The sequence below is a fragment of the Astatotilapia calliptera genome, unplaced genomic scaffold (assembly GCF_900246225.1).
Source record: "Astatotilapia calliptera unplaced genomic scaffold, fAstCal1.2 U_scaffold_22, whole genome shotgun sequence".
In the NCBI taxonomy this organism is placed as follows: domain Eukaryota; kingdom Metazoa; phylum Chordata; class Actinopteri; order Cichliformes; family Cichlidae; genus Astatotilapia; species Astatotilapia calliptera.
In genome coordinates this window covers 152,364-177,675 of record NW_020535752.1, presented here as the reverse complement: position 1 = coordinate 177,675, position 25,312 = coordinate 152,364, and the positions used below count along the sequence as shown (strand labels likewise).

Below are 25,312 nucleotides of genomic sequence, written 5' to 3'. Positions count from 1 at the left end.
CCTTTTAACAGGAAGAAACCTCCAGCAGAACCAGGCTCAGGGAGGGGCGGCCATCTGCTGCGACCGGTTGGGGTGAGAGAAGGAAGACAGGATAAAGACATGCTGTGGAAGAGAGACAGAGGTTAATAACAGATATGATTCAATGCAGAGAGGTCTGTTAATACATAGTGAGTGAGAAAGGTGACTGGAAAGGAAAAACTCAATGCATCATGGGAATCCCCCGGCAGCCTACGTCTATTGCAGCATAACTAAGGGAGGATTCAGGGTCACCTGGTCCAGCCCTAACTATATGCTTTAGCAAAAAGGAAAGTTTTAAGCCTAATCTTAAAAGTAGAGATAGTGTCTGTCTCCCGAATCCAAACTGGAAGCTGGTTCCACAGAAGAGGGGCCCGAAAACTGAAGGCTCTCCCTCCCATTCTACTTTTAAATACTCTAGGAACAACAAGTAGGCCTGCAGAGCGAGAGCGAAGTGCTCTAATAGGGTGATATGGTACTACAAGGTCATTAAGATAAGATGGGGCCTGATTATTTAAGACCTTGTATGTGAGGAGCAGGATTTTGAATTCAATTCTGGATTTAACAGGAAGCCAATGAAGGGAAGCCAAAACAGGAGAAATATGCTCTCTCTTTCTAGTCCCTGTCAGGACTCTTGCTGCAGCATTTTGGATTAGCTGAAGGCTTTTGAGTGAGTTTTTAGGACATCCTGATAACAATGAATTACAGTAGTCCAGCCTGGAAGTAATAAATGCATGAACTAGTTTTTCAGCGTCACTCTGAGACAGGATATTTCTAATTTTAGAGATGTTGCGCAAATGGAAGAAAGCAGTCTTACATATTTGTTTAATATGTGCGTTGAAGGACATGTCCTGGTCAAAAATGACTCCAAGGTTCCTCACAGCGTTACTGGAGGCCAAGGTAATGCCATCCAGAGTAAGAATCTGCTTAGATACCATATTTCTAAGCTTTTCAGGGCCGAGTACAATAACCTCAGTTTGATCTGAATTAAGAAGCAGAAAGTTAGCGGCCATCCAGGTCTTTATGTCTTTAAGACATTCCTGCAGTTTAACTAATTGGTGTGTGTTATCTGGCTTCATGGACAGATAGAGCTGGGTGTCATCTGCATAGCAGTGTAAATGTATGCTATGTCTTCTAATGATACTGCCTAAGGGAAGCATGTATAATGTACACAGAATTGGTCCTAGCACTGAACCCTGTGGAACTCCATAATTAACCTCAGTGTGTGAAGAGGACTCTCCATTTACATGCACAAATTGGAGTCTATTAGATAGATATGATACAAACCACTGCAGCGCAGTACCTGTAATACCTACAGCATGTTCTAATCGCTCTAATAGGATATTATGGTCAACAGTATCGAACGCTGCGCTAAGGTCTAGCAGGACAAGCACAGAGATGAGTCCACTGTCAGAGGCCATAAGAAGATCATTTGTAACCTTCACTAAAGCTGTTTCTGTGCTGTGATGAGCTCTGAAACCTGACTGAAACTCTTCAAATAAACCATTCCTCTGCAGATGATCTGTTAGCTGTTTGACAACTACTCTTTCAAGGATTTTTGATATGAAAGGAAGGTTGGAGATTGGCCTATAATTAGCTAAGACTGCTGGGTCTAGAGATGGCTTTTTGAGTAAAGGTTTAACTACAGCCAGCTTGAAGGCCTGTGGTACATAGCCGATCATTAGAGATAGGTTGATCATATTTAAGATCGAAGAATTAATTAATGGCAGGACTTCCTTGAGCAGTTTTGTAGGAATGGGGTCTAAAAGACACGTTGATGGTTTGGAGGAAGTAATTATTGAAGTTAACTCAGAAAGATCAATTGGGGAAAAAGAGTCTAACTTAACATCAATGGTACTAAGAGTAGCTGTAGATAATATTACATCTGTGGGATGATTATTGGTCATTTTTTCTCTAATGATAAAAATTTTATTTGTGAAGAAGTTCATGAAGTCATTACTAGTAGAGATGGACCGATCCGATATTACGTATCGGTATCGGTCCGATACTGACCTAAATTACTGGATCGGATATCGGAGAAAAATAAAAAATGTAATCCGATCCATTAAATATCACGAAAGCACCTCACAAAACTTGCAACACGCTGTAACTCACCTCAGAACGTTAGCACGTCGGAGCAGTGGCTGTGGCATGCGGGACCTGTCGTGGTCTGGATAGCATGTGGAGCTTCGCTAGCAACCTGGCATTTCATCTCCGACAAAGTTATCCCCGAGAGAAGTAAAGCAAGTGTGTAAGTCCATCTCTGAATGTTTGTAAAGCATTCCTGCATTAAGCTTAACAAGCGACTGCCTCTCGCTCTCCGGCTGCTACTTCAATCGTGAAACTGATCAGCTGATCGGCTTTTCTGTCGCGAGTCCGTCTCTCTTGTTTGTTTTTGGTCCACTTTGCACCAGAAAGAGGAAACCAGCGGCTGAACAACAGCAGCACGTTTAAGCTTGATAAGCTGTTGTTAGAATGTATTTAATATTACTTTCTACTCGAGGATCTTTTTCTACGTAGCTGACGGCTGTAACTGTGCAGGGGCGGATCTAGCAAAGTTTAGCCAGGGGGGCCGATAGGGCATGAACAGGGAAAAGGGGGCACAAAGACATACTTTTCTTTCTTATTCTCATTTAAAATGTCGAGCTTTTAATAAATAATTATCTGACACCCAAAGTTTTAATTTGATGTAAAATGAATAGAAGTCAATTACTGTACATAGTGACTATTAAGTCTAATATATATACCCTAGTAAGCTATAGTACTTTTTACTTTGGGAAGGTACCATCTGTGCAGTCTGCAATTTTGTTGAAGAAAGATGTTGAATCTATTTAATATTTCTTGAAAAATAATTGATTTCTGTGCATTTTTTTTTCACACTGCATCAAATTAAGGTTGATTACGTCGATTAAGCATCATGAGGTGGCGCGTGAGGGGTGGTTCCCTATTTTTTATTTATTTATTTTTGTTGTTGCTGGGAGTTAGAACCCTATTAGTTAGGTTGCTTAATATTTACGCTAAGTACTCTTTAAAATACCAGAATAGGGAGGATGGTGTAGGTCTAAGTTTATTAGATTGATCAGTATTGCTGAACTATGAAATATTTTTTTTGTATACAGGTATAACAGAATAGCTTTAGTGTAGTTGTTGTTTTAAACTTGAGTATGAACTTGCAGACTTGCAAAATGCAGCAAGATATTTTAAAAAACAGTTTTGTTGATTAAAAAACACTATATCGGATTCATATCGGTATCGGCAGATATCCAAATTTATGATATCGGTATCGGTATCGGACATAAAAAAGTGGTATCGTGCCATCTCTAATTACTAGTTAACGTTAAAGGGATGGTTGGCTCAAAAGAGCTCTGACTTTTTGTCAACGTGGCTACAGTGCTGAAGAGAAACCTGAGGTTGTTCTTATTTACTTCAATCAGTAATGAATAGTAAGATGTTCTGGCTTTGCGGAGGGCTTTCTTATAAAGCAGCAAACTATTTCTCCAGGCTAAATGATGATCCTCTACATTTGTGACACGCCATTTCCTCTCCAGATTACGAGTCATCTGCTTTAGGGTACGTGTTTGAGAATTATACCACGGAATCAGGTACTTCTGATTAGAGACCTTAGTTTTCACAGGAGCTACAGTATCCAGAGTCGTACGTAGTGAGGAGGTGAAATTATTAACAAGATAATCGACCTCTGTTGGGGTAGCGTTCAGATAGCTGCTCTGCTCTGTGTTGGTACAGGGCATTGGAGATGATAACAGTGGGTGGATTATATTCTTAAACTTAGTTACAGCACTTTCAGAAAGACATCTACTTTGATAAAGTCTACTCTTCACTGCTGTGTAATCAATTATTGTAAATGTAAATGTTATCAGGAAATGATCAGACAGGAGAGGGTTTTCAGGAAACACTGTTAAATGTTCAGGTTCTATGCCATATGTTAAAACAAGATCTAGAGTGTGATTAAAGTGGTGGGTGGGTTCTTTTACATTTTGAGAGAAACCAATTGAGTCTAATAACAGATTAAATGCCATGTTGAGGCTGTCATTTTTAGCATCTACATGGATGTTAAAATCACCCACAATAATTATTTTATCTGAGCTCAGAACTAAATAAGATATAAAGTCTGAGAAATCAGACAGAAACTCTGTGTAAGGCCCAGGTGGACGATAGATGATAACAAGTAAGACTGGTTTCTGAGTTTCACAGCTGGGGTGGACAATGTTAAGCATCAGGCTTTCAAATGAATTAAAAGTCTGTCTTGGCTTTCATTAATTAATAGGCTGGTGTGAAAAATTGCTGCCACACCGCTCCCTCGGCCTGTGCTTCGAGATTTCTGGTAGTTAGAATGACTCGGGGGTGTTGATTCATTTAAACTAACATAATCATCCTGCTGCAACCAGGTTTCTGTAAGGCAGAGTAAATCGATTTGTTGATCAATTATTAAGTCATGTACTAACAGAGACTTGGAGGAGAGAGACCTAATATTTAATAATCCACATTTCACTGTTTTACTCTTTGGTTCAGATGTGGATACTGTATTGTTCTTTCTTTGTGATTGTTTATGTTTAAGTTGTTTGTTGCTGGTTTTTAGTTTGTTTTTTGTCTGTTTGGGAGCTGACACAGTCTCTATGGAGATGGGTTTTTTGGGGGGTAGCAGGAGGAAAGAAGCTGCAGAGAGGCGTGTAAGACTGCAACTCTGCTTCCTGGTCCCAACTCTGGATAGTCATATTTTGGGGGGTTTAATAAATTTGTCCATATTTCTAGAAATGAGAGCTGCTCCATCCAAAGTGGGATGGATGCCATCTCTCCTAACAAGACCAGGTTTCCTCCAGAAGGTTTGCCAATTATCTATGAAGCCCACATCGTTTCTGGGAAACCACTCAGACAGCCAGCAATTTAAGGAGAACATGCGGCTAAACATGTCACTCCTGGTCTGATTGGGGAGGGGACCAGAGAAAACTACAGAGTCCCACATTGTTTTAGCAAAGTTGCACACCGATTCAATATTGATTTTAGTGACCTCCGATTGGCGTAACCGGGTGTCATTACTGCCGACGTGAATTATGATTTTACTGAATTTACGTTTACCCTTAGCCAGCAGTTTTTTTTTTTGTTTGTTTGTTTTTTGTCCCGTTTGGATCTATAGCCATCAGAATTGTTGTCTTGAGGCCAAGAAAGATGCCAAGCGGATTTATTTTACGAAGTGGATCATCATGGCCTTGCCATATTGGTCCATTTGATTGACCTTTATTATAATTATGAATTTATTTTATTTTCAGTTACAAACGAGACAGACATGACTGTGGGATAGGACAGGGGGAAAGAATGAAAGAAAGAGGGGGAGAGAAAGAAAGAAAACCAAAGGGGAGAAGAGACGGTGAGAAGGGGGGGAAGTGTCAGGCTCAGGAGGGACTCGGAGTCAGACCGTCACTAAAGTTCACGTTTTATTTACACACACAGACACCAGGTGCGAATATATACAGGTGAGGGGGCACAGGAAGAGGGTCTCCGGGAAGCACAGGCACGGGAAGAAAAGGGCTATGTACAAAATCCACTGAAGCTCAGGTAGCTCGGACTCCGGCTTTAGCTCACCAACGGCGGTCCTCAGGCTGGCGAGAATCCTGGCACAGAGAGGAAAGGCAGGTAAGTAGTGGCACGACAGAAACTCGGAAAAAGGCTCAGATAGGTGATGACACTGACGAGTGTTACACAATAATCCAGCGAGGAAGCACTCTCAGCAGCCGCCTTAAGAAGTGAGTGAGATGATTGCTTGCAGGTGTCCGAGCCAGGGGCTGGAGCCGTCATGACTCCGCCCCGGTAGAGCGCAGTGCAGGGGAGAGAGAGAGATGCAGCACAACAAAAACACTTGTAGCCATACAGAGTCAGCCGAGAAGGCACAGGGTCATGACAGTACCCCCCCCCTCAACGGGAGCCCCTCGGCGACCCACCCGGCTTACCCGGATGCCGCCGGTGAAACTCGCGGAGCAGACCAGGAGCCAGAACCGCCAACCGGGGCACCCAGGAACGTTCCTCTGGCCCGTAGCCCTCCCAGTCCACCAGGTACTGGACGCCCCGCCCCCGCCGCCGAGAGTCCATAATGCGGGTGATGTTAAACACTTCCTGCCCATCCACGAGCCGGGCGGGCGGAGGGGGCCCGGAAGGAGGGCACAACGGGCTGGAGAGCACGGGCTTAACCTGGGAGACATGGAAAACATTATGGATACGCATATTGCGAGGCAGCTTCAGACGGACGGATACCGGATTGACCAGGGCCTCAATCTCGAACGGACCGATGAAAGACGGGGAAAGTTTCTTTGACTCTGCACGAAGGGGAACAAAGCGTGAGGAGAGCCATACCTGTTGCCCAACTGTATAGGCAGGCACAGGGATCTGGTGGCGGTCAGCGATCTCTTTATTGCGCTCCGCCGTCCGCAGCAGAGCGGCTCGGGTGGACCGCCAGGCCCGGCGGCACCTGCGGAAATGATGTTGTACTGATGGGACGGCATGCTCACCTTCCACGGCCGGGAACAGGGGTGGTTGGTAGCCCAATGAGGCTTCGAACGGCGACAGTCCAGTGGCTGAAGAGGTCAGGCAGTTGTGGGCGTACTCAATCCAGGGGAGCTGCTCGCTCCAAGTGGCCTGGTTGAGAGAGACGACACAGCGGAGTGCCGCTTCGAGCTCTTGGTTGGTACGCTCGGCCTGTCCATTGCTCTGAGGGTGGAAGCCCGAAGAGAGACTGACTGCGGCGCCGATCTGCATGCAGAACTCCTTCCAAACCCGAGAGGTAAATTGGGGTCCCCGGTCGGAAACGATGTCCATCGGAATGCCATGAAGCCGGAAGACGTGGGTGGTGAGCAGCTGGGCGGTCTCCAGGGCTGTAGGGAGCTTGGGGAGGACGATGAAATGAGCCGACTTAGAAAAACGGTCAACAATAGTGAGGATGGTGGTGTTACCGGATGACGGTGGGATCCCCGTAACGAAGTCCAGCGCTATGTGAGACCATGGCCGTCCTGGCGTGGGGAGTGGTTGAAGAAGCCCGGCGGGTGGTCGGTTGGGACGTTTGTTCCGGGCACACGTGGTGCACGCCATAACGTACTCCCTGGCGTCCTTGTCCAAGGAGGGCCACCAGAAAAACAGCTGGAGGAAGGTGATGGTGCGGCGGGCTCCTGGATGACAGGTGAACCGGGCAGTGTGGCCCCAGTGGAGTACCTGAGGTCGGACAGCAGCAGGGACAAACAACCGACCAGGGGGGCCCGTCCCCGGATCGGGGTCAGTATCCTGGGCCTCGCGCACGAGAGCTTCGATCTCCCATGTGACAGCTCCAATAACACAGGTAGCTGGAAGAATCGGTTCTGGATCGGAGTCTCCTTCCGTACTGGAAAACTGACGGGAGAGTGCATCGGGCTTCACGTTGCGCGACCCTGGTCTGTAAGTGATGGTGAAATTGAATCTTGTGAAGAAGAGGGCCCACCTGGCTTGTCGTGAATTTAGGCGTTTGGCGGACCGGATGTACTCAAGGTTCTTATGGTCGGTCCACACGATGAACGGGTGTTCCGCGCCCTCAAGCCAGTGCCTCCACTCCTCCAGGGCCAGTTTGACTGCTAGCAGCTCCCGATCACCGATGCCGTAGTTCTGTTCTGCGGGTGAGAGACGACGAGAAAAGAATGCACAGGGATGGAGCGTACCTTCAAATCGTTGAGACAGAACTGCTCCCACTCCAGAGTCCGAAGCATCCACCTCCACCACGAACGGTTGCCTGAGGTTGGGCTGACGGAGGATGGGGGCGGTAGTGAACTTCTCCTTTAGTAGGGAAAAGGCCTCCTGAGCAGAGAGGTCCCACTGAAAAGGAACTTTGGGAGAGGTAAGCGCAGTGAGAGGTGAGGCGATCTTACTGTAGTCCTTTATGAAGCGTCGGTGGAAGTTGGCGAATCCTAGGAACCGTCGGAGTTGCTGGCGGTTCGGCGGTTGAGGCCAGTCCACCACGGCCCGGACCTTCTCGGGGTCAGGTTTGAGATCCCCCTGAGAGATGATATAGCCAAGGAAGGCCACCGTGTCAACGTGGAATTCACATTTCTCCGCTTTCACGAACAACCGGTTCTCCAGGAGGCGCTGCAGGACCTGCCTCACGTGACTCTCGTGCTCCGCCTGGGACTTAGAGAAAATGAGAATATCATCAAGGTACACAAAAGCACATCGATTAATAAAATCCCTCAGAACATCGTTAACAAGGGCCTGGAAGACCGCGGGCGCATTGGTTAAGCCAAAGGGCATGACGAGATACTCATAGTGTCCGATATGCGTGTTGAAAGCGGTCTTCCACTCATCTCCCTCCCGGATCCTCACCAGGTGGTAAGCGTTTCGCAGGTCCAGTTTGCTGAACACCGTGGCCCCCTGGAGTAGTTCGAAAGCAGAATTAAGGAGGGGAAGAGGGTACTTGTTCTTTACAGTGATCTTGTTGAGGCCGCGGTAATCAATACATGGCCGGAGCGTCTTGTCTTTCTTTGCAACAAAGAAGAAACCTGCCCCCACGGGGGAGGATGACGGGCGAATTAACCCAGCAGCCAGAGAGTCGTTGACGTATCTCTCCATGGTTTCCCTTTCGGGCTGTGTGAGGCTGTAGAGGCGGCCAGAGGGGAGAGGCGCCCCAGGGAGAAGATCAATGGCACAGTCATAGGGCCGGTGTGGTGGAAGCGAGCCCGCCTCATCCTTACTAAAAACTGCTGCGAGGTCATGATAGACGGAAGGAACCGAAGACAGCTCTGGTGACTTTGAAGGCTTCCCGGGGGGGGGGGAGAGGGAGCAGATGGCGTGGCGGCCCGAAGGCAGGTCATGTGGCAGCCCACACCCCACCCCATAACTTGCTCTTTCCTCCAGTCGATGTGTGGGTTGTGTTGTGAAAGCCATGGATAACCTAGTACAAGCGGGGTTACTGGAGCCTTAAACACACAGAAACAAACGTTCTCAACGTGGTTACCGGAGAGAGTGAGTGTGACAGGTAGGGTGACGTGCGTTATGTCAGGCAACCGGTGACCAGACAGGGCGGACACGCGGAGAGGATGAGGCAGTGGCCGTGTGCCAATGTTGAGCTTGGAGACTAGCGACGCATCAATGAAATTCTGTTCTGCACCAGAGTCAATTAACACAGAGAGGGAATGGGACAACGACCGGAGGGTGAGTTTAGCAGGCAGCAAGAGACGGGGAAGAGGCTTGTTGCTGGACAGGTCGCCCACCAGTACCCTCTCAATTACTGGCGGGCGCCTCCTTTTGCCAGCGCCGGGCAGGCAGAGATGTAATGCCCCTTGCGGCCGCAATACAAACACTCACCCGCGGAAAACCGGCGTTGTCGCTCCGCAGGGGTGAGTCGAGAACGTCCCAGCTGCATGGGTACCTCCTCCTCAGTTCCAAAAGCTCTAGCCTCCCGTGCGTCGGGTTGGGGCTCCCGAGAAGCCAGGGGCTCGCGAAACTGCTGTCTTCGTGAGCTCTGGCGCGCCCGCAGGCGATCATCCACCTGAATACACAGGGACATCACAGCATTTAGAGAAGCAGGAAGCTCCCGCATCATTATCTCATCCTTGAGCTCTTCGCGGATATTATTTAACAGAGTGGTCTTCAGGGCCTCAGGTCCCCATTTGGTCTGTGCAGCTAGAGTCCAGAAATCAACAGAAAAGTCAGCCATGCTTCGCCTACCTTGCTTCAGATTAATCAAACGATAGCCAGCAGCCTCCGTACTAGCGCCTTTATCAAACACCGATTTGAAGCGAGACAGGAAGTCATCATAAGACATTCCGGGGCAAGCCTGTAGCTGGGCCTGCGCCCAGGCCAGGGCTCGATCACGTAGGAGCTGGGTGATGTAAGCGATCTTAACCCCGTCAGAAACAAAAACATGAGGCAGTAATTGAAACTGCATGGAACACTGCAACAAAAATCCCGCACATTTTCCCATCTCCCCAGAGAAAGCCTCAGGTGAAGGTAAAAGCTTATCCAGTGAAACCGCGGAGGCAACTGGAGCCACCGCGCTAGCCGCCTGAGTAGCTGTGGCTGCTGCAGTGACGGCAGGAGCGTGTGTTACCTGGGGAGGGGCCGCAGGAGGCTGATCGTCGGCCAGTGGAATCCGTTGGGCGAAGGCCTGAGTTAGAGACGCCACGTCTCCGCTGAGCCGTACTAGCATTTGTTCGTGTCGGTGCAGAAGCTCCTCCAGAGACTAAAGTTCACGTTTTATTTACACACACAGACACCAGGTGCGAATATATACAGGTGAGGGGGCACAGGAAGAGGGTCTCCGGGAAGCACAGGCACGGGAAGAAAAGGGCTATGTACAAAATCCACTGAAGCTCAGGTAGCTCGGACTCCGGCTTTAGCTCACCAACGGCGGTCCTCAGGCTGGCGAGAATCCTGGCACAGAGAGGAAAGGCAGGTAAGTAGTGGCACGACAGAAACTCGGAAAAAGGCTCAGATAGGTGATGACACTGACGAGTGTTACACAATAATCCAGCGAGGAAGCACTCTCAGCAGCCGCCTTAAGAAGTGAGTGAGATGATTGCTTGCAGGTGTCCGAGCCAGGGGCTGGAGCCGTCATGACTCCGCCCCGGTAGAGCGCAGTGCAGGGGAGAGAGAGAGATGCAGCACAACAAAAACACTTGTAGCCATACAGAGTCAGCCGAGAAGGCACAGGGTCATGACAGGAAGAGAGAAAAAACAAGCAAACAACTCCTGGGTCACCTGTATGGAGAAAAAAACAAAACAGAGGAGACAGCAAACAACAAAGAGCAACATAATAATAGAAAAAAAAAGCACCATCACAATAAACTAGCTAGCCATAGATATCAATAGTTACTAAATAATAAACGATATTGTGCAACACGCAAGATAGACAGCGCACAGTGTGCTTTGAGGCAGCAGCCAAGAAAGCTGTAGTCCGCGTCTGTGAATACCCATGTGTACACCTGTGTGCATACCTGTGTGGATCAGCATGCTTGCATTCCAACGGCTTCTCCATGTAATGATCTGCTAGGGAGTGTGGGGAGCCACAGCCCTGTCCTTTATGGTATCAAGCAGGTATGGAGGAGATCAAAACTCCAGACATCCAGAGGCCCCCAGAACACAAGAGACCAAGGAAGACCCACAGAGGGGCAGCTGCGCCACTGTCCCAGTAAGAGCTAAGGAGAGTCCCAGATGAGGGCTCATTCAGCAGCCGCAGAGCAGAAGCAAGGGGGAGTTGCAGTGATGCGCCCGTGAGCTCCGCCGGCAGCCAGCTGTGCCTGAGTGACCGAGCCCCAGGCCGAGAGGCCGGGGGCACCCCACCTCCGAAATGGCCCGAGCGAGCCCCAATAAGCGGCCGCCAAGGAGTGAGCCGGTGTGTACCCGGACGCCCACCCCCAGATACAAAGAACCACCAACGCACCGACACCTGAGGGAGTCCGCCACCGGCAGGGGAAGTGGTGGTGGGTGGAGATAGGCCTCTAAACCTTGGAGGGCCCGAGATGTCCCCAGAGAGGTGGCGTCTGATACCCAACCTGACATATAGACACAAACATACAGGCACACACAGACACAAACATCCATTCCCACCCTCATGCTCTCATGTGCACTTCACACTCAACCGACGTGGAGACAGACATAAAGAGACGCTGTATACACGATCACACTCCCCAAGCATACTCTACAAACCGGGTCTAGGTACCCTTGCCCCCGGAGGGGAGAACCGCACCCAGACCCAGGTGGTGTTACCCTTTTCCCTGCGGTGGGGAGAGGCAGACCGCCCCGACTCCGCAGCAGCAGGGAGGCCCCACACCCCAGACCGCAGCCGGACGGCCAACTCCTCCCAGCCCCCCTGCTCCAGCAGGCCGCAGAGAACGGGGGTGAGAGAAGACTCCAAACCTCCCTCCACCCGCTCATTGTAATGTTGATGCATGTGTGTTCTAAGGTGCAATTAAAACCCAGGGGGGCATGGAGCTACCTGCCAGAGAGCAGCAGGTAAGCGCATAGTCCCTCCTGTTAGCCCTCAATGTCTACGTGTATTTAAAATTGAGAGGTGGGCAACGATGCCAGGGGTGAGGTGTACACCCTGATGGTAACTTGGACTCCGTGTATTGTGCCCACCCCCAAGATCCTATATGTATGTGTAATGAGGGTGTGAGTAATGTGAATGTCTAAGTTGTGGGATAAAATTGAGGCAGAGGTAGCCAGAAGGGGACAGAGGGGGGGGGGGGGGGGGTAGCCTCCTCTGCACCCTGGTGACATACCCCTACTCCAAGGCCCTGCATGTGTGGGTGGTTGTGGTGGAGCGGGAGGAGGGAGGCAGCTGGAGATGGGGAGGGAAGGAAGGGAGGGGCAGGCGGCCCCTCCCTGGGGCCAGCTCCCCCGCTGACCCCAGTAGGCACCCCCATACTCCGCGACCCGCCAGGGAAAAGGGGGCCCAGGCCCATCCAGACCGGGGCCCAGCGCAGCAGCGCCCCCCGGCCCCACAGAGCCCGGGACAGTCCACCCAACCCCACCACAGAGAAAACTGCACCCACCCCACCATCCACTCGTCTTCCAGACTGCATGAGACAATAGACGCCCAGGCTTAGCCAGCAGTTTTAAATTTCCTTCAATGTCGCCTGCTCTGGCCCCTGGAAGACAATTGACTATGGTTGCCGGTGTCTAGCTTCACATGTCTGAGAACAGAATCGCCAATTACCAGAGTTTGACCCCCGGCGGGTGTGTCGCCAAGTGGGGAAAAACGGTTAGACAAATGAACGGGTTGGTGGTGTACCTGGGGCTTCTGTTTAGGACTATACTTCCTCCTCACCGTGACCCAGCCTCCCTGATTCCCCAGCTGCTTGGGGTCTGCCGGGGAACAGCTAGCGGGGCCTACGCTATCTTCGGCTGCACCAGCTACAGGGGCCTGGCTAGTTACGGGTGAATGAAGGGTGCGAAGCCGAGTCTCCAATTCAGTAATCCTGGCCTCCAGCGCTGCAAATATGCTAAATTTGTTACAGATATCATTACTGCTAAAGGAGGCCGAGGAGTAACTAAACATCTGACACAATGAGCAAGAAAGTGCAGGAGGGACAGGTGAAGTAGCCATGGTGCTAATGAGTCGGCTACAAGCTAAGCTAAACTAGCGAGACAGTACAGAGACAGTGAGTGAATACTTTGGCTATAAATGAGGTAGTGAGTACACAGAAAGTGTGCTTCGGATGAAGCACGTGAAGATTATACTATGAAAGAATGTATTTAAAAGTTATTAATTAATGTTTGAGCAGGAACAGGAAGTGATACTCTACCGCAGAGCGAGCGAACACCAAGTGACAGCGCCACCCAGCATGTCCTGACTGCGGGGTTTTGGAAACAAATTCAAGCGTACAGGTTTCTTATCACTTCCAGCATAAATGAAGACCTGAAAGCTAAACAGCAGTGACGTTTGTAGGGTTACTGAAGTTTGGCTAGCTGGTATATAATGATGTGCTACGTGACCGCTAGCGACACAGCTATGTTAGCATAATATGAACAAGCTAACTTTTTTTTCCACTGGATAAAAGTTAACGTGAGTGTTCTTGGTGGTCAGGAACAAATGTAATCGCATGGCAGGATGCTGTAAAAGGACCAAACTTCAGCCAGGAGAACAACTGAGATAATCCATCCACAATACGAGGTTAGTCATTCATATACTGCTGCATGGGCTGTGCTGTAGTTACATCGTAAGGTTTTAAAAACTGAGCTTAAATAAATGATTAGCGGTAATAAAAGCCGAGGGAGGTCAACAGTGATCACTGACTGTTTTAGGAGCTTTTTGAGATTAAATAGAAGAAAATACAAAACATTACACATGTTAACAACACAAAAGCCATATTAAACGCAGACTATTTTAGGCCCGGAAGTAGGATTCGTCGCGTCATCACTTAACAATCGGATAAGTAATATCAATGATGGAATCAGAATCACTAAATTCTTCTCATCCCTGTCAGTATCATACATGTGCTGTATAATGTGATAAATGTAGAGGTGCTGGCTGTTCTCTCACTCTGCTGTTTAGCTGTAAAGGACGCCTCCCTGCCTTGTCTCATTCAGGACCTTTAATAGTCTCTTCTAACATGCAGAGATCTGTATGATCTGTTTCATAGAGTCTAACCAGCCTGTACAGGTAACAACAACAGTCACTGCATCACTGACACACAAACGTCATCTCTGTCAATAGCAACATTCATACATGGAATAAAAACACATCAGTGGATCATTGCTGGAGCTGATGTTTGTGCTCCTGGTGCAAAGGCTCTCAGTTTCCTCCTTGAAATAACATCAGTGGTGGGTCAGCGACATGCTTTCTTTCCATCTCAGGTATAAATATCTGGGACTCTCCACCGTTTGGTTTTAGAGCTGAAGAAGCTTCTCAGATGAAACGTCTTCCAGAAACTTAAAGATGTCTCTTTTCTCTCCAAGCTCCTTAGATCACATGACCTGGATGACTGAACCTACTGACAAATTGACCTGGTTTCTAGGTCACATGACAGGTCAGAGGTCAGCGACTGTAACTCAGTTACTCCTGTTAATGTGAACTCACTGAGTGTTTGTGGTTTACCTCTCAGACTGACTGAAGATGATGATGGAGGAAGAGGAGGACAGAGCAGAGTCTGCAGGGTCCAGCTGTCCGTCTGTGAGGAGTGACCGGTCCAAACGTAGCAATCCAGGCTTCAGTGGTGAACCTGGAGCAACGAGGTCAGAGAGCTGTGATGACTCCTTTACATGTTTGTGTTTCCTGGATAAATATGACCTGAAACATCCTCAGATTGTTACAAAGATTCATTAAAAAGAAAACAATGAAAGAGAAAAGATCCAAATGTTTGACTTGGTCATTTGCTGTTTGAGGACAGTGATGCTCATATCTGTGGGGAAAGTGTGACCTGAGTGGGTTCATGTTTGTCTTTAAAGAACAGAGCTGCACTGATTCTCTTTGTGTCTGATCTGTTAAACAGTCTGAGAGGTCACAGAGAGACCCAGCAGCTAAAGCCTGGATCATACTGGCTGCTGTTAATGAGACTCCATCAGGACAACACTGAACCACAGTGGTGTGGATGTAGTGGATAAATCCCACCATACTGATGCTCAGAGTTAACCACAGGGAACAAAACCAGATGTTACCTTCAGATTGTGACCTTTGGAGTGGACGATGCAGATTTCAATAGAGAATAAATGTTGTTGTTTTTCAGCTGTGAAGAAAGAATCTAATTTTCTGAACTTGAGAATTTATGATGCTGGAAACAACATGGAGACTATAACACAACATTTCCACTGTGTTCATAGAATGAATGTAAAACTGTCAGACATTCATTAAATATGCAAAATGTCTACAGAAGCATCAGAGGGTCAGACGTGAAGCACTCAGTGATTTTGATCAAATGACTCATCAGTTATTGATCTGTACTACACTGATCTACCACGTTAGTAAAGCTGGTGTTCTGGTGGTGGAGGGAGACTCGGATCATGTTCTGGTTTTGGAGCAGTGATCTGCTGATGGTTCAGTTTGATGAGCTTCTTCAAAATCATCCCTGACATCACCACTGAAAGGACGTCCATGAAAACAGACTGAAAATTACTGATATGTTCACAATCTGAGAGTTTAAAACTTGACAGACTTGATTCAGATGAAGTTATTTGAGCAGAAACTCCTGGATCTTTATCCTGTGTTGATCTAATCCTTCATGGTTCCTCCACAGAGTGGACCAGCAGAGCTCAGAGGTTCCCAGTGGTCAGTCTGCCCAGCAGCATCAAACACAGCTGGACTCCATATTTATGGTCTGTACATGTACAACAACTACTGTTACATCTGTTCTGTTCACAGTCATCTCCATGCTGCTCTTTGTAGACCAGTGGATCGTCAGTGTGTCCAACATGGATCTGATGTTTGGCTCCATGATTTCAGTCTGATTGGCTCATTCATAAATATTCTGTTCCAGCTGCTGGAGGACAACATCATCACTTTTGTGAAGAACGAGCTGAAGAAGATCCAGAAGGTTCTGAGTCCAGGTTACCCAGAATGCTTAGAGAGTCAGAGGAGCAGCAGCAGAGAGGCATTTGTGAAGATCACAGTGGACTTCCTGAGGAGAATGAAGCAGGAGGAGCTGGCTGACCGTCTGCAGAGCAGTAAGAGGATTTATCTAAAGATTTAAGCTGCTGGATAAATGAGACATTTACTGATGTCTTATGAGATAGAGCAACGTGTTTTAAAGATTCGTTCTTTTGGAATTAAGTGTTTGTTTCCACTTTCAAAAGATATTCTACATATTTCTTCTCATTCAGAACTTCAAGCTGCAGTTTGTCATCGTAACCTTAAATCCACCCTGAAGAAGAAGTTCCAGTGTGTGTTTGAGGGCATCGCTAAAGCAGGAAGCCCAACCCTTCTGAATCAGATCTACACAGAGCTCTACATCACAGAGGGAGGGACTGCAGAGGTCAATGATGAACATGAGGTCAGACAGATTGAAACAGCATCCAGGAAACCAGACAGACCAGAAACAACAATCAGACAAGAAGACATCTTTAAAGCCTCACCTGGAAGAGATGAACCAATCAGAACAGTGCTGACAAAGGGAGTGGCTGGCATTGGGAAAACAGTCTTAACACAGAAATACACCCTGGACTGGGCTGAAGACAAAGCCAACCAGGACATCCAGTTCATATTTCCATTCACTTTCAGAGAGCTGAATGTGCTGAAAGAGGAAAAGTTCAGCTTGGTGGGACTTGTTCATCACTTCTTTACTGAAACCAAAGAAGCAGGAATCTGCAGCTTTGAAGACTTCCAGGTTGTGTTCATCTTTGATGGTCTGGATGAGTGTCGACTTCCTCTGGACTTCCACAAAACTACAATCCTAACTGACCCTAGAAAGTCCACCTCAGTGGATGTGCTGCTAATAAACCTCATCAGGGGGAAACTGCTTCCCTCTGCTCGCCTCTGGATAACCACACGACCTGCAGCAGCCAATCAGATCCCTCCTGACTGTGTTGGCATGGTGACAGAGGTCAGAGGGTTCACTGACCCACAGAAGGAGGAGTACTTCAGGAAGAGGTTCAGAGATGAGGAGCAGGCCAGCAGGATCATCTCCCACATCAAGACATCACGAAGCCTCCACATCATGTGCCACATCCCAGTCTTCTGCTGGATCACTGCTACAGTTCTGGAGGATGAGCTGGAAACCAGAGAGGGAGGAGAGCTGCCCAAGACCTTGACTGAGATGTACATCCATTTCCTGGTGGTTCAGGCCAAAGTGAAGAAGGTCAAGTATGATGGAGGAGCTGAGACAGATCCACACTGGAGTCCAGAGAGCAGGAAGATGATGGAGTCTCTGGGAAAACTGGCTTTTGATCAGCTGCAGAAAGGAAACCTGATCTTCTATGAATCAGACCTGACAGAGTGTGGCATCGATATCAGAGCAGCCTCAGTGTACTCAGGAGTGTTCACACAGATCTTTAAAGAGGAGAGAGGACTGTACCAGGACAAGGTGTTCTGCTTCATCCATCTGAGTGTTCAGGAGTTTCTGGCTGCTCTTCATGCCCATCTGACCTTCAGCAACTCTGGACTCAATCTGCTGGAAAAACAACAAATAACCTCCAAGAACTCTGACACAAGAGAATCTGCAGAGAAACACTTCTACCAGAGTGCTGTGAACAAGGCCTTACAGAGTCCAAATGGACACCTGGACTTGTTCCTCCGCTTCCTCCTGGGTCTTTCACTGCAGACCAATCAGATTCTCCTGCGAGGTCTGCTGACACAGACAGGAAGTAGCTCAAAGACCAATCAGGAAACAGTCCAGTACATCAAGGAGAAGCTCAGTGAGAATCTGTCTGCAGAGAAAAGCATCAATCTGTTTCACTGTCTGAATGAACTGAATGATTGTTCTCTAGTGGAGGAGATCCAAGAGTACCTGAGATCAGGACGTCTCTCTAGATATAAACTGTTTCCTACTCAGTGGTCAGCTCTGGTCTTCATCTTACTGTCATCAGAAGAAGATCTGGATGTGTTTGACCTGAAGAAATACTCTGCTTCAGAGGAGGCTCTTCTGAGGCTGCTGCCAGTGGTCAAAGCCTCCAACAAAGCTCTGTAAGTATATCTACATATTTAAAATTTTTATTCTGACCTTTAACTCGTTGCTTCTAAATGTAGATAAAACTGAGGTTATTGTACTTGGTTCTTAAATTCCTAGCTGGAGCCTATCCCAGCTACCAAAAGGCAGAAGACAAAAGGCAGGGTACACTCTGGACAAGTCGACAGTCTGTCACATACACACTTACATTCTCACCTTTGGGCGATTTAGAAATATTAATGAACCTATTCCCACTAACTGCATATCTTTGGACTCTGGAAGGAAGCCGAAGTACTGGGAGAGAACCCATGCAAACACGGGGAGAACATGGAAACCAACCAGGGTCTTTGCACTCAGGGATTCCACCATTTCTGAGGTGGTGGTGGAAATGAACTAAGGACTTTGTTGTTGTGAAGCAACAGTGTTAATCACAGCACCACCATGCTGCTAAAATGTGCTGCTGAAAGGTGCACACAAAGGTGCTGTTTTAATGTTTAAAGACTTAAAGTCTTTAAAAGACTTAAAGTCTTTAAACAATAAAACAGCATATTTGTAAAAATGATCAATAGATGGTCTTTTAAACATATGAAACAAATTGTTTCATACGTTTAAAACAGCAAAAGGAATTTCAAAATATTTTAACCATTATAATTTTACATTTTTACATGGATTTCAACTTTGATATTTTACCACCTTTTAATAAAAGACAGTTTAAACCTGGTTGCAAGAAGATAAACTGATTAACTAAAATATATAAACCAGTTAAAGAAAAACAGGAAAATGTAAAAGTAACCAAAAAAAATTGCACCTAACCCTAATTAAATCAATGACTCAGTGATTCTCACCATCCACACATCCTGGACAGAGAGAAACGCTGGTTTGAGCGCGGAGTCAGGGAGGCAATTTACATGAAAAGGGAAAGACCATCTCTGTATCGAGGAACGGGCCTATCTGTCACCATCCTACAATGCTGTGATTGCAGCCATTCTCTAACTCTCTGTGAATGGTACTCATGGCCATTGATCAATGGTCATAATCAGTGATCAGTGGTCTTTGATCAGTGGTTGTTGATCAATGGTTATGACAAATTGCATATTAAGGATCAAGGAACAGACCTCACAAACCCATTGTTCATTAATGGTGCTAATTTCAGTCATTATGCAAATGTACTGTTTATAAGAGTGGGGGAAACCTGCTGTCAGCTGAGACTGAAGAAGTCACTTGGATGAGTGATTAAACGTTTCTCCCACTGCCAATGCTACATCCACATGAACAGAATCAATGCTTGGGGATTTACTTACCTGGATAACTGAACGTGCATCAAGACATTTTTGCTATAATAATATCCCTTTCCCACTAGTATCTACAACGTTTGACTTGAAGCAATTTGACTCAACACATTTTTGGTTGTTTTCCATTTCAATTGAATACCACCTAATGAGTGTAGGGTATTTATAGCAATGTGGCTCAAGGTCCCATGGCGGTGTTTGTATATGATACATTTGCCACAACAAAGAACATCTAGTCAGTGGTATATCTGCTGCTCAGTATATGAATTTGTGTCGAACAGAGGCAAGTTAGCAAACTATTAGAGTTGCAGAAAGGTGCAACTAATAAGGTGTCTAAGAAGTACAGCAAGCTGTTCATACCTGAGGCCTTGGGGAACTGCCAGAGGAACACTCACAGCCTGTACCACTTGAAGAAGTATGCAAGAGAGGCCATACAAGAACCATCCAAGGTGCACTCTCAGTGGCAGGGGAACAATATGAGAACAGCCGCACCATGGCCAGAGACAGAGCAGTATTGAAAGATTATATGGGAGAAAGCTGCAATCTATAACAGCCATGGTCAAAGGAGCTTTCAAAGAAAAGTGTTTTCTTTGCAGGCTCCTTTGACTACGATGACCTGGATAACTGAGAACCTTCACAGACATATAACAGCCATGCTCAGTGCTAATGGATCTAAGAAGAGACCACAAAATGTTCCTCTCACTGAAAACCTTACGCCTACACGAACAGAATCAGATTCTTTAGATCATAGCAAAAATTAATTTCACTAAATACATGCTTTTATGTCATTAGTTTTTGAGAGATATATGTTCAAACATTGCCTCAGATAAAGTATATTTGACCAAATCTCTCAGCCCCAAACTGGTTTCCATTTAAATATATAAAATGCAATTGAGGTTTTATTGAACAAATACCAAATGCGCTAAAGTTGTCATCTGGGGAAGCAAATATACAAGATTTGATTTGATTATTGTGTTAACTATGAATTCTATTGCGTACATAAATATGTATTTCTCTTGTATATGTTCAGTGCATAAAGGTATAAAGAGATTTCATTTCATTACAAACTGCATTTGTTGTTTCAGGCTTAGTGTTCCTAACCTCTCAGAGACAGGATGTGAAGGCGTGTCCTCAGTTCTGAGATCCCAGTACTCCAGTCTGAGAGAGCTGGACCTGAGTATTAACAGCCTGGAGGATTCAGGATTTAAGATTTTTTCTGCTGCATTGGAGAGTCCACATTGTAGACTGGAAACGCTCAGGTCAGATCTTGTCTTAATTTCTTTTCATTCATTTAGAAAATCAACTAATTAAAGAATTTGGCTAATAAAGTTCATTTGTATCTAATTGTTGTTGTTTCTTAAATGCATGTCCATAATAAAGTAAACAGCCTTTTTTTTCTAACATTAACACACAATAATAATGATTCTTAAAAAGAAACATAAAAAATAGATCAAAATTGAATATTGCTATTAGTAGTAGATCCTCACTATAACTTGATTATAGTTTGACACCAATATTTGTTTTGATGTTTGTGTTTTGTTTTGTTTTTTCAGATTGAATATTTGCAACCTCTCAGAGAGAAGCTATGACACTCTGTCTTCAATTCTCAGCTCCCAGTCTTCTAGTTTAAAAGAATTAGACCTGGGTAACAATAAACTGCATGATTCAGGAGTGAAGATTTTGTCTATTGGACTGAAGAGTCTCAACTGTAAACTGAATACTCTGAGGTCAGATAAAGTAATATTTTGCTTTGCAGTAAATTGTCTGTTGTGTTCACATCTTACTAGGAAATTTCCAAAGAAAAAAAAATCAGGACTGACTGAATGTTACTGAATTTTGTAACTCCTCACCGCACCTTAACAAAAGTTGAGTTAGTTTAATTGTTTACCTTTTATTTTTCAGACTGGACCACTGTAACTCCTTAGAGAGAAGTTGTGAAGCTCTATTCTCAGTCCTCAACTCCCAATACTCTAATTTGAGACGGCTGGACCTAAGTAACAATGATCTCCATGATTCAAAAGTGAATCTTCTCTCAGTTTCAGTGAAAGGTCCACACTGTAAACTGGAAACTCTAAGGTCAGGATTCAGACTTTTCTGTGATCACCTGTATAGATTTTGTCAAATAACCTTTATTTAATTTTGGGTGGAATTGGGTGGAAATATAAACAAAAGATTTTTAATATTCACATTTTTGTGTATTTGTTAAAAGAATTATTTCATGTTGTGGTCAGTTTAGAGATCTAGGACTTTTTTTAAAATTTATATTGCATGTTTAAGAAGAAAATTATAACTTTTATAGCAGCTTTATTCATAAAAGAAATGGCCAGCTATTCATGTCTGGGGAAAAAAACAGAGTCAGGGCTTTGCTGAGCTTCCTGGAGCCTATTTTCATTGGCAGTATTTTTCTGTAAGATTAATTTCTTTCTTCCCACCATCACCAAAACCTGCTCACATGGGATTGTCTGATTGTGGGTTAGTCTCTAACATTTTAAGGTGTGTTAAGGTTCAAAAATATTGGGGATGGAGACAAGAGAAAAACCACAATAACAACACTGGTCCGGTCGGGTTGAGTCAAACGATGATTTTAATGATCACACACGTGGGAGATGGACACTGATGCAGACAGTCTCTGATCTCAAAATGGTGGAGCATTGCTCAAACTTTTATAGCCTCTGGTGCCTCCACCTTATCATACAAAGCATAAACATTCACATGCTTTCTCTCACACAGCGCCTAAGCTACGACCTTGGCTCCCCGTTTATCTGCTCCTGCTGAGATGGGGCAGAAAACTCCAGTATGTTCTCTTCTCTTCTAATCAGACAAATAAGGCGATGACTTTCTGCAAACAGTATTTCTTATAACTCAGCAGTATAATGCATCATAAAACAATATCATTCATTCACAATAAATCAACAGTTTAATATAATGCACATCAGTTTAACTAATGCAATAGTTATCAGCTTCTTCTAATTCAGGAGAATAATGCTAACTAAAACTACATAATAATTCACAATCTTTAATTAGGGGTATAACATGGCATAAAATAATATTATAATCTAACAATTCCCCCTGATGAGGTCATTAGAATAATGACCTCACCAACACCCTTCAATTCAGTGTGGCCGGGTTCATCTCTTCTCACTCCTGAGGTCCTTTGTCCCCCTGAGGGGCGAACCATATGTGGGATGACCTCTGTGTTTGCGCAGTTCAGATGTAAGAAAAACGATTATTCCAACAATAGCGGGTACAGATGACACTCCCCAGGTCTCCCACAGCTTTTAGCCTTTATTTTATTGCTGCAGCTACCAGTGTCGTCCAGTTGGGTGATCCTCTGCTCTCCTTTCTTCAACCTCAGGGGTTAGACAACCCTTCAGTCGTGGCACAGATCAGGGGATTATTCTGCCCCGATTTCAAACAACGATCTGTGTATCCTCCAGAAAAAGGAACAGGAAAGTGTCCCCTTTTTTCCCAAAAGCCTCTCGAACTTCGTTGGTCTGGTGTTCCCGGATTTCCGCCAACCCCTTCATGGTTATTGCTGTGTTTATGGGATCCATCCTTTTGTGGTGACTAGCTAGAGCCCAAACGCCATGACCCTTGGACCCAGTTGATGTCTCGGCAGTCACCGTGTCTATCTCTGCTGCGAAGGATCCTCGCATCTCTGTAACCTCGTCTGGTGTCTGTTCCTTTCCCTGTAAGAGACAGAAAACCAAAACACCTCTCTTCCTAACCCTACTAATCTAATGTTGTTATCTACTGACCTTCTAGTGACTCAGAATTGGTTTTAAAACATTCAGAATGTCCCAGGGACTTATTCTAATCATATCCTATGTGTGTGTAAGCGTGTTTGCATTTAGCCCTCTGCACTCAAAGTCAATACCTGCAATATATCAGTCCGAACCATCACGCCGAATGAAGCTTATGACCTTCAAAAGACCAAGTGCCAACTCATTATAAGCACATTTGCAAGGTGTGTCTGAAAATTATTGAAACCCCTCTTTTTAACAAAAGACCAAGAAATCAACAAATCTTCTAAACGCTACTCAGTTCATTTCAATGAGTAATGATTAAACATGAAAGTGATGGTTTATGCTTTTTCACTGATTCTCTAAAAGGTCCGTCTTCTCGGACCGCTATTAGCTTAAGCTTTACCATACCTAAGGTATTAAAGACACAAATGAAGTTATAAAATGTTCAAATAATCCTTGTTTGATGTTAAAGCTCAACCTTCCCCCCCTTTTTTGACACATTCCAATGTGTCAAATCAACGGAGCTAGAACATTCAAAAAAAAAAAGTTAGGCAGCTACAAAGTTTCCCAGACTCTTAAGGTGATCCGCGTGTAATGTTCTGACTCAGGTATTTAATATTTTAATAAATGTCGTTTAATTAACTGCCACTACTTAAACTAAACTTAAAGACATAATTGAAGAAAAAATCACAAAGAATAACATGATATCAGTGTTTTGTAAGCGTGTGCGGCCCTCCATGCTCGAAGCCTTTTCCCTCAATAGATCAGTCAGACATTCGCGCTGACCGTAGCTTTTAACCCTTATTAACTTGAGCACAACTCTACAATGAGCAACAAGTTGCAATATGTATACAAATGATCATGGTTACACCTGCAATGAAAAATTATATCATTATCCTAACACCTGTAAATAGAAGATTCATCAGAGGTTATAACAATCACAGGAACACAGATGTTAGTATAAGGTCAAAAGCTTCAATAAATGATCATCGATGCAATGCTTGTTGCATGATTCTCATACAATAATAATGCTGATATTAAAAATAACAGTAAAACACCCCCTTTTATCCCGTTTCACTTGACACCTAAACGTTTATAAATGCCTCTTTTAAATTTTATTTCCCCCTGTTCTCCCCTTACTGACCACAGCAGGGGGATCTTAGTTTTGAATCAGCCATGAATCCAGCTCACCTGATTCATCAGTGAGCTCCACCATCACTGGCGTCTGACAGGGTGGCGCTGCATACTCTTCCTTTAATGTCACTATTTTCAACCTGTTAATTTATTGTGTTTAAACCTGAAGTCGACTACGTCCACAACAAGTCAATACAGCTGTAAATGTGGCCAATTATCAATCTATTACCAATCAATAACAACAGATAACTTCTATTTTATGCATGCTTTTAATCAACCACTCACCCAGAGGATCTCCAATCCCAGGAAATTCCTTCTCCTCCTTTAATGAGTCTGTCCTCCTTCCATGCCCTGGTAACTGGTCCATCCAGAGCCACATGATCTCAAATATGCATGCAACAAGCCAAACCACACCTTGGTCACACCAACCCTCTCCTGCCCCGAAGATGTCCAATGCCATCCTAGTATGGACTGTCAAAAGTGGCTTTAACGCTGACTGTTCTGACAATCCATTTTATAACGTTTCCTGGTCAGATTTGCCAATCTCTGCACCAGGGTTTTAAACGTTTCGCCATTTTCATTAGTTGTTATTTTTTATTTAGTTTCAACTCCAGATTTTCAATTTTTTACCAGTTGTAATTAGTTTTTACCAATTCTTTGCTAGTTTAGTCTAGTTTTTATTTTCTAAAAATCCTTAGTTTCAGTTCAGTTTTATTTGTGTTTTACAAAAATTAAGTGTAACAAAATCTCAGTTCCATCATATCAATCATGCTCTTCTGGTTATCCTTGGGTGTTGGGACTAATCACTATTAACTCTTGCCGCACCAAGTGTTCCTAATTTTGGTTGAAGTGAATTGATAACTGTTAAGGTTCAAAATATTGGGGATGGAGACAAGAGAAAAACCACAATAACAACACTGGTCCGGTCGGGTTGAGTCAAACGATGATTTAATGATCACACACGTGGGAGATGGACACTGATGCAGACAGCCTCAAATCTCAAAGTGGTGGAGCATTGCTCAAACTCTTATAGCCTCTGGTTCTCCCATCTTATCATAAAAGC

General features: G+C 45.3%; 1 protein-coding gene and 2 long non-coding RNA genes across 3 annotated transcripts in view; 1 reads left to right on the top strand and 2 right to left on the bottom strand.

Moving 5' to 3' along the window:
• The window catches only part of LOC113017842 (NLR family CARD domain-containing protein 3-like), a 126,649-nt gene that overhangs the window by 88,205 nt on the left and 13,132 nt on the right, over positions 1–25,312 (top strand). The window contains exons 3-7 of the mRNA XM_026160949.1: positions 15,717–15,795; positions 15,957–16,143; positions 16,300–18,097; positions 20,455–20,628; positions 21,272–21,445. Coding sequence (XP_026016734.1) covers positions 15,717–15,795; positions 15,957–16,143; positions 16,300–18,097; positions 20,455–20,628; positions 21,272–21,445 — 2,412 coding nt within the window. The remainder of the gene's footprint in view (positions 1–15,716; positions 15,796–15,956; positions 16,144–16,299; positions 18,098–20,454; positions 20,629–21,271; positions 21,446–25,312) is intronic.
• LOC113017846 (uncharacterized) lies at positions 5,453–6,198 on the bottom strand. The gene is made up of 2 exons (XR_003271599.1): positions 5,722–6,198; positions 5,453–5,642 (listed from the first exon to the last, which is right to left on the bottom strand). It is a non-coding gene; the product is annotated as an uncharacterized LOC113017846 (long non-coding RNA).
• Positions 10,224–10,674, bottom strand: LOC113017847 (uncharacterized). Its single transcript, XR_003271600.1, has 2 exons — positions 10,493–10,674; positions 10,224–10,413 (listed from the first exon to the last, which is right to left on the bottom strand). It is a non-coding gene; the product is annotated as an uncharacterized LOC113017847 (long non-coding RNA).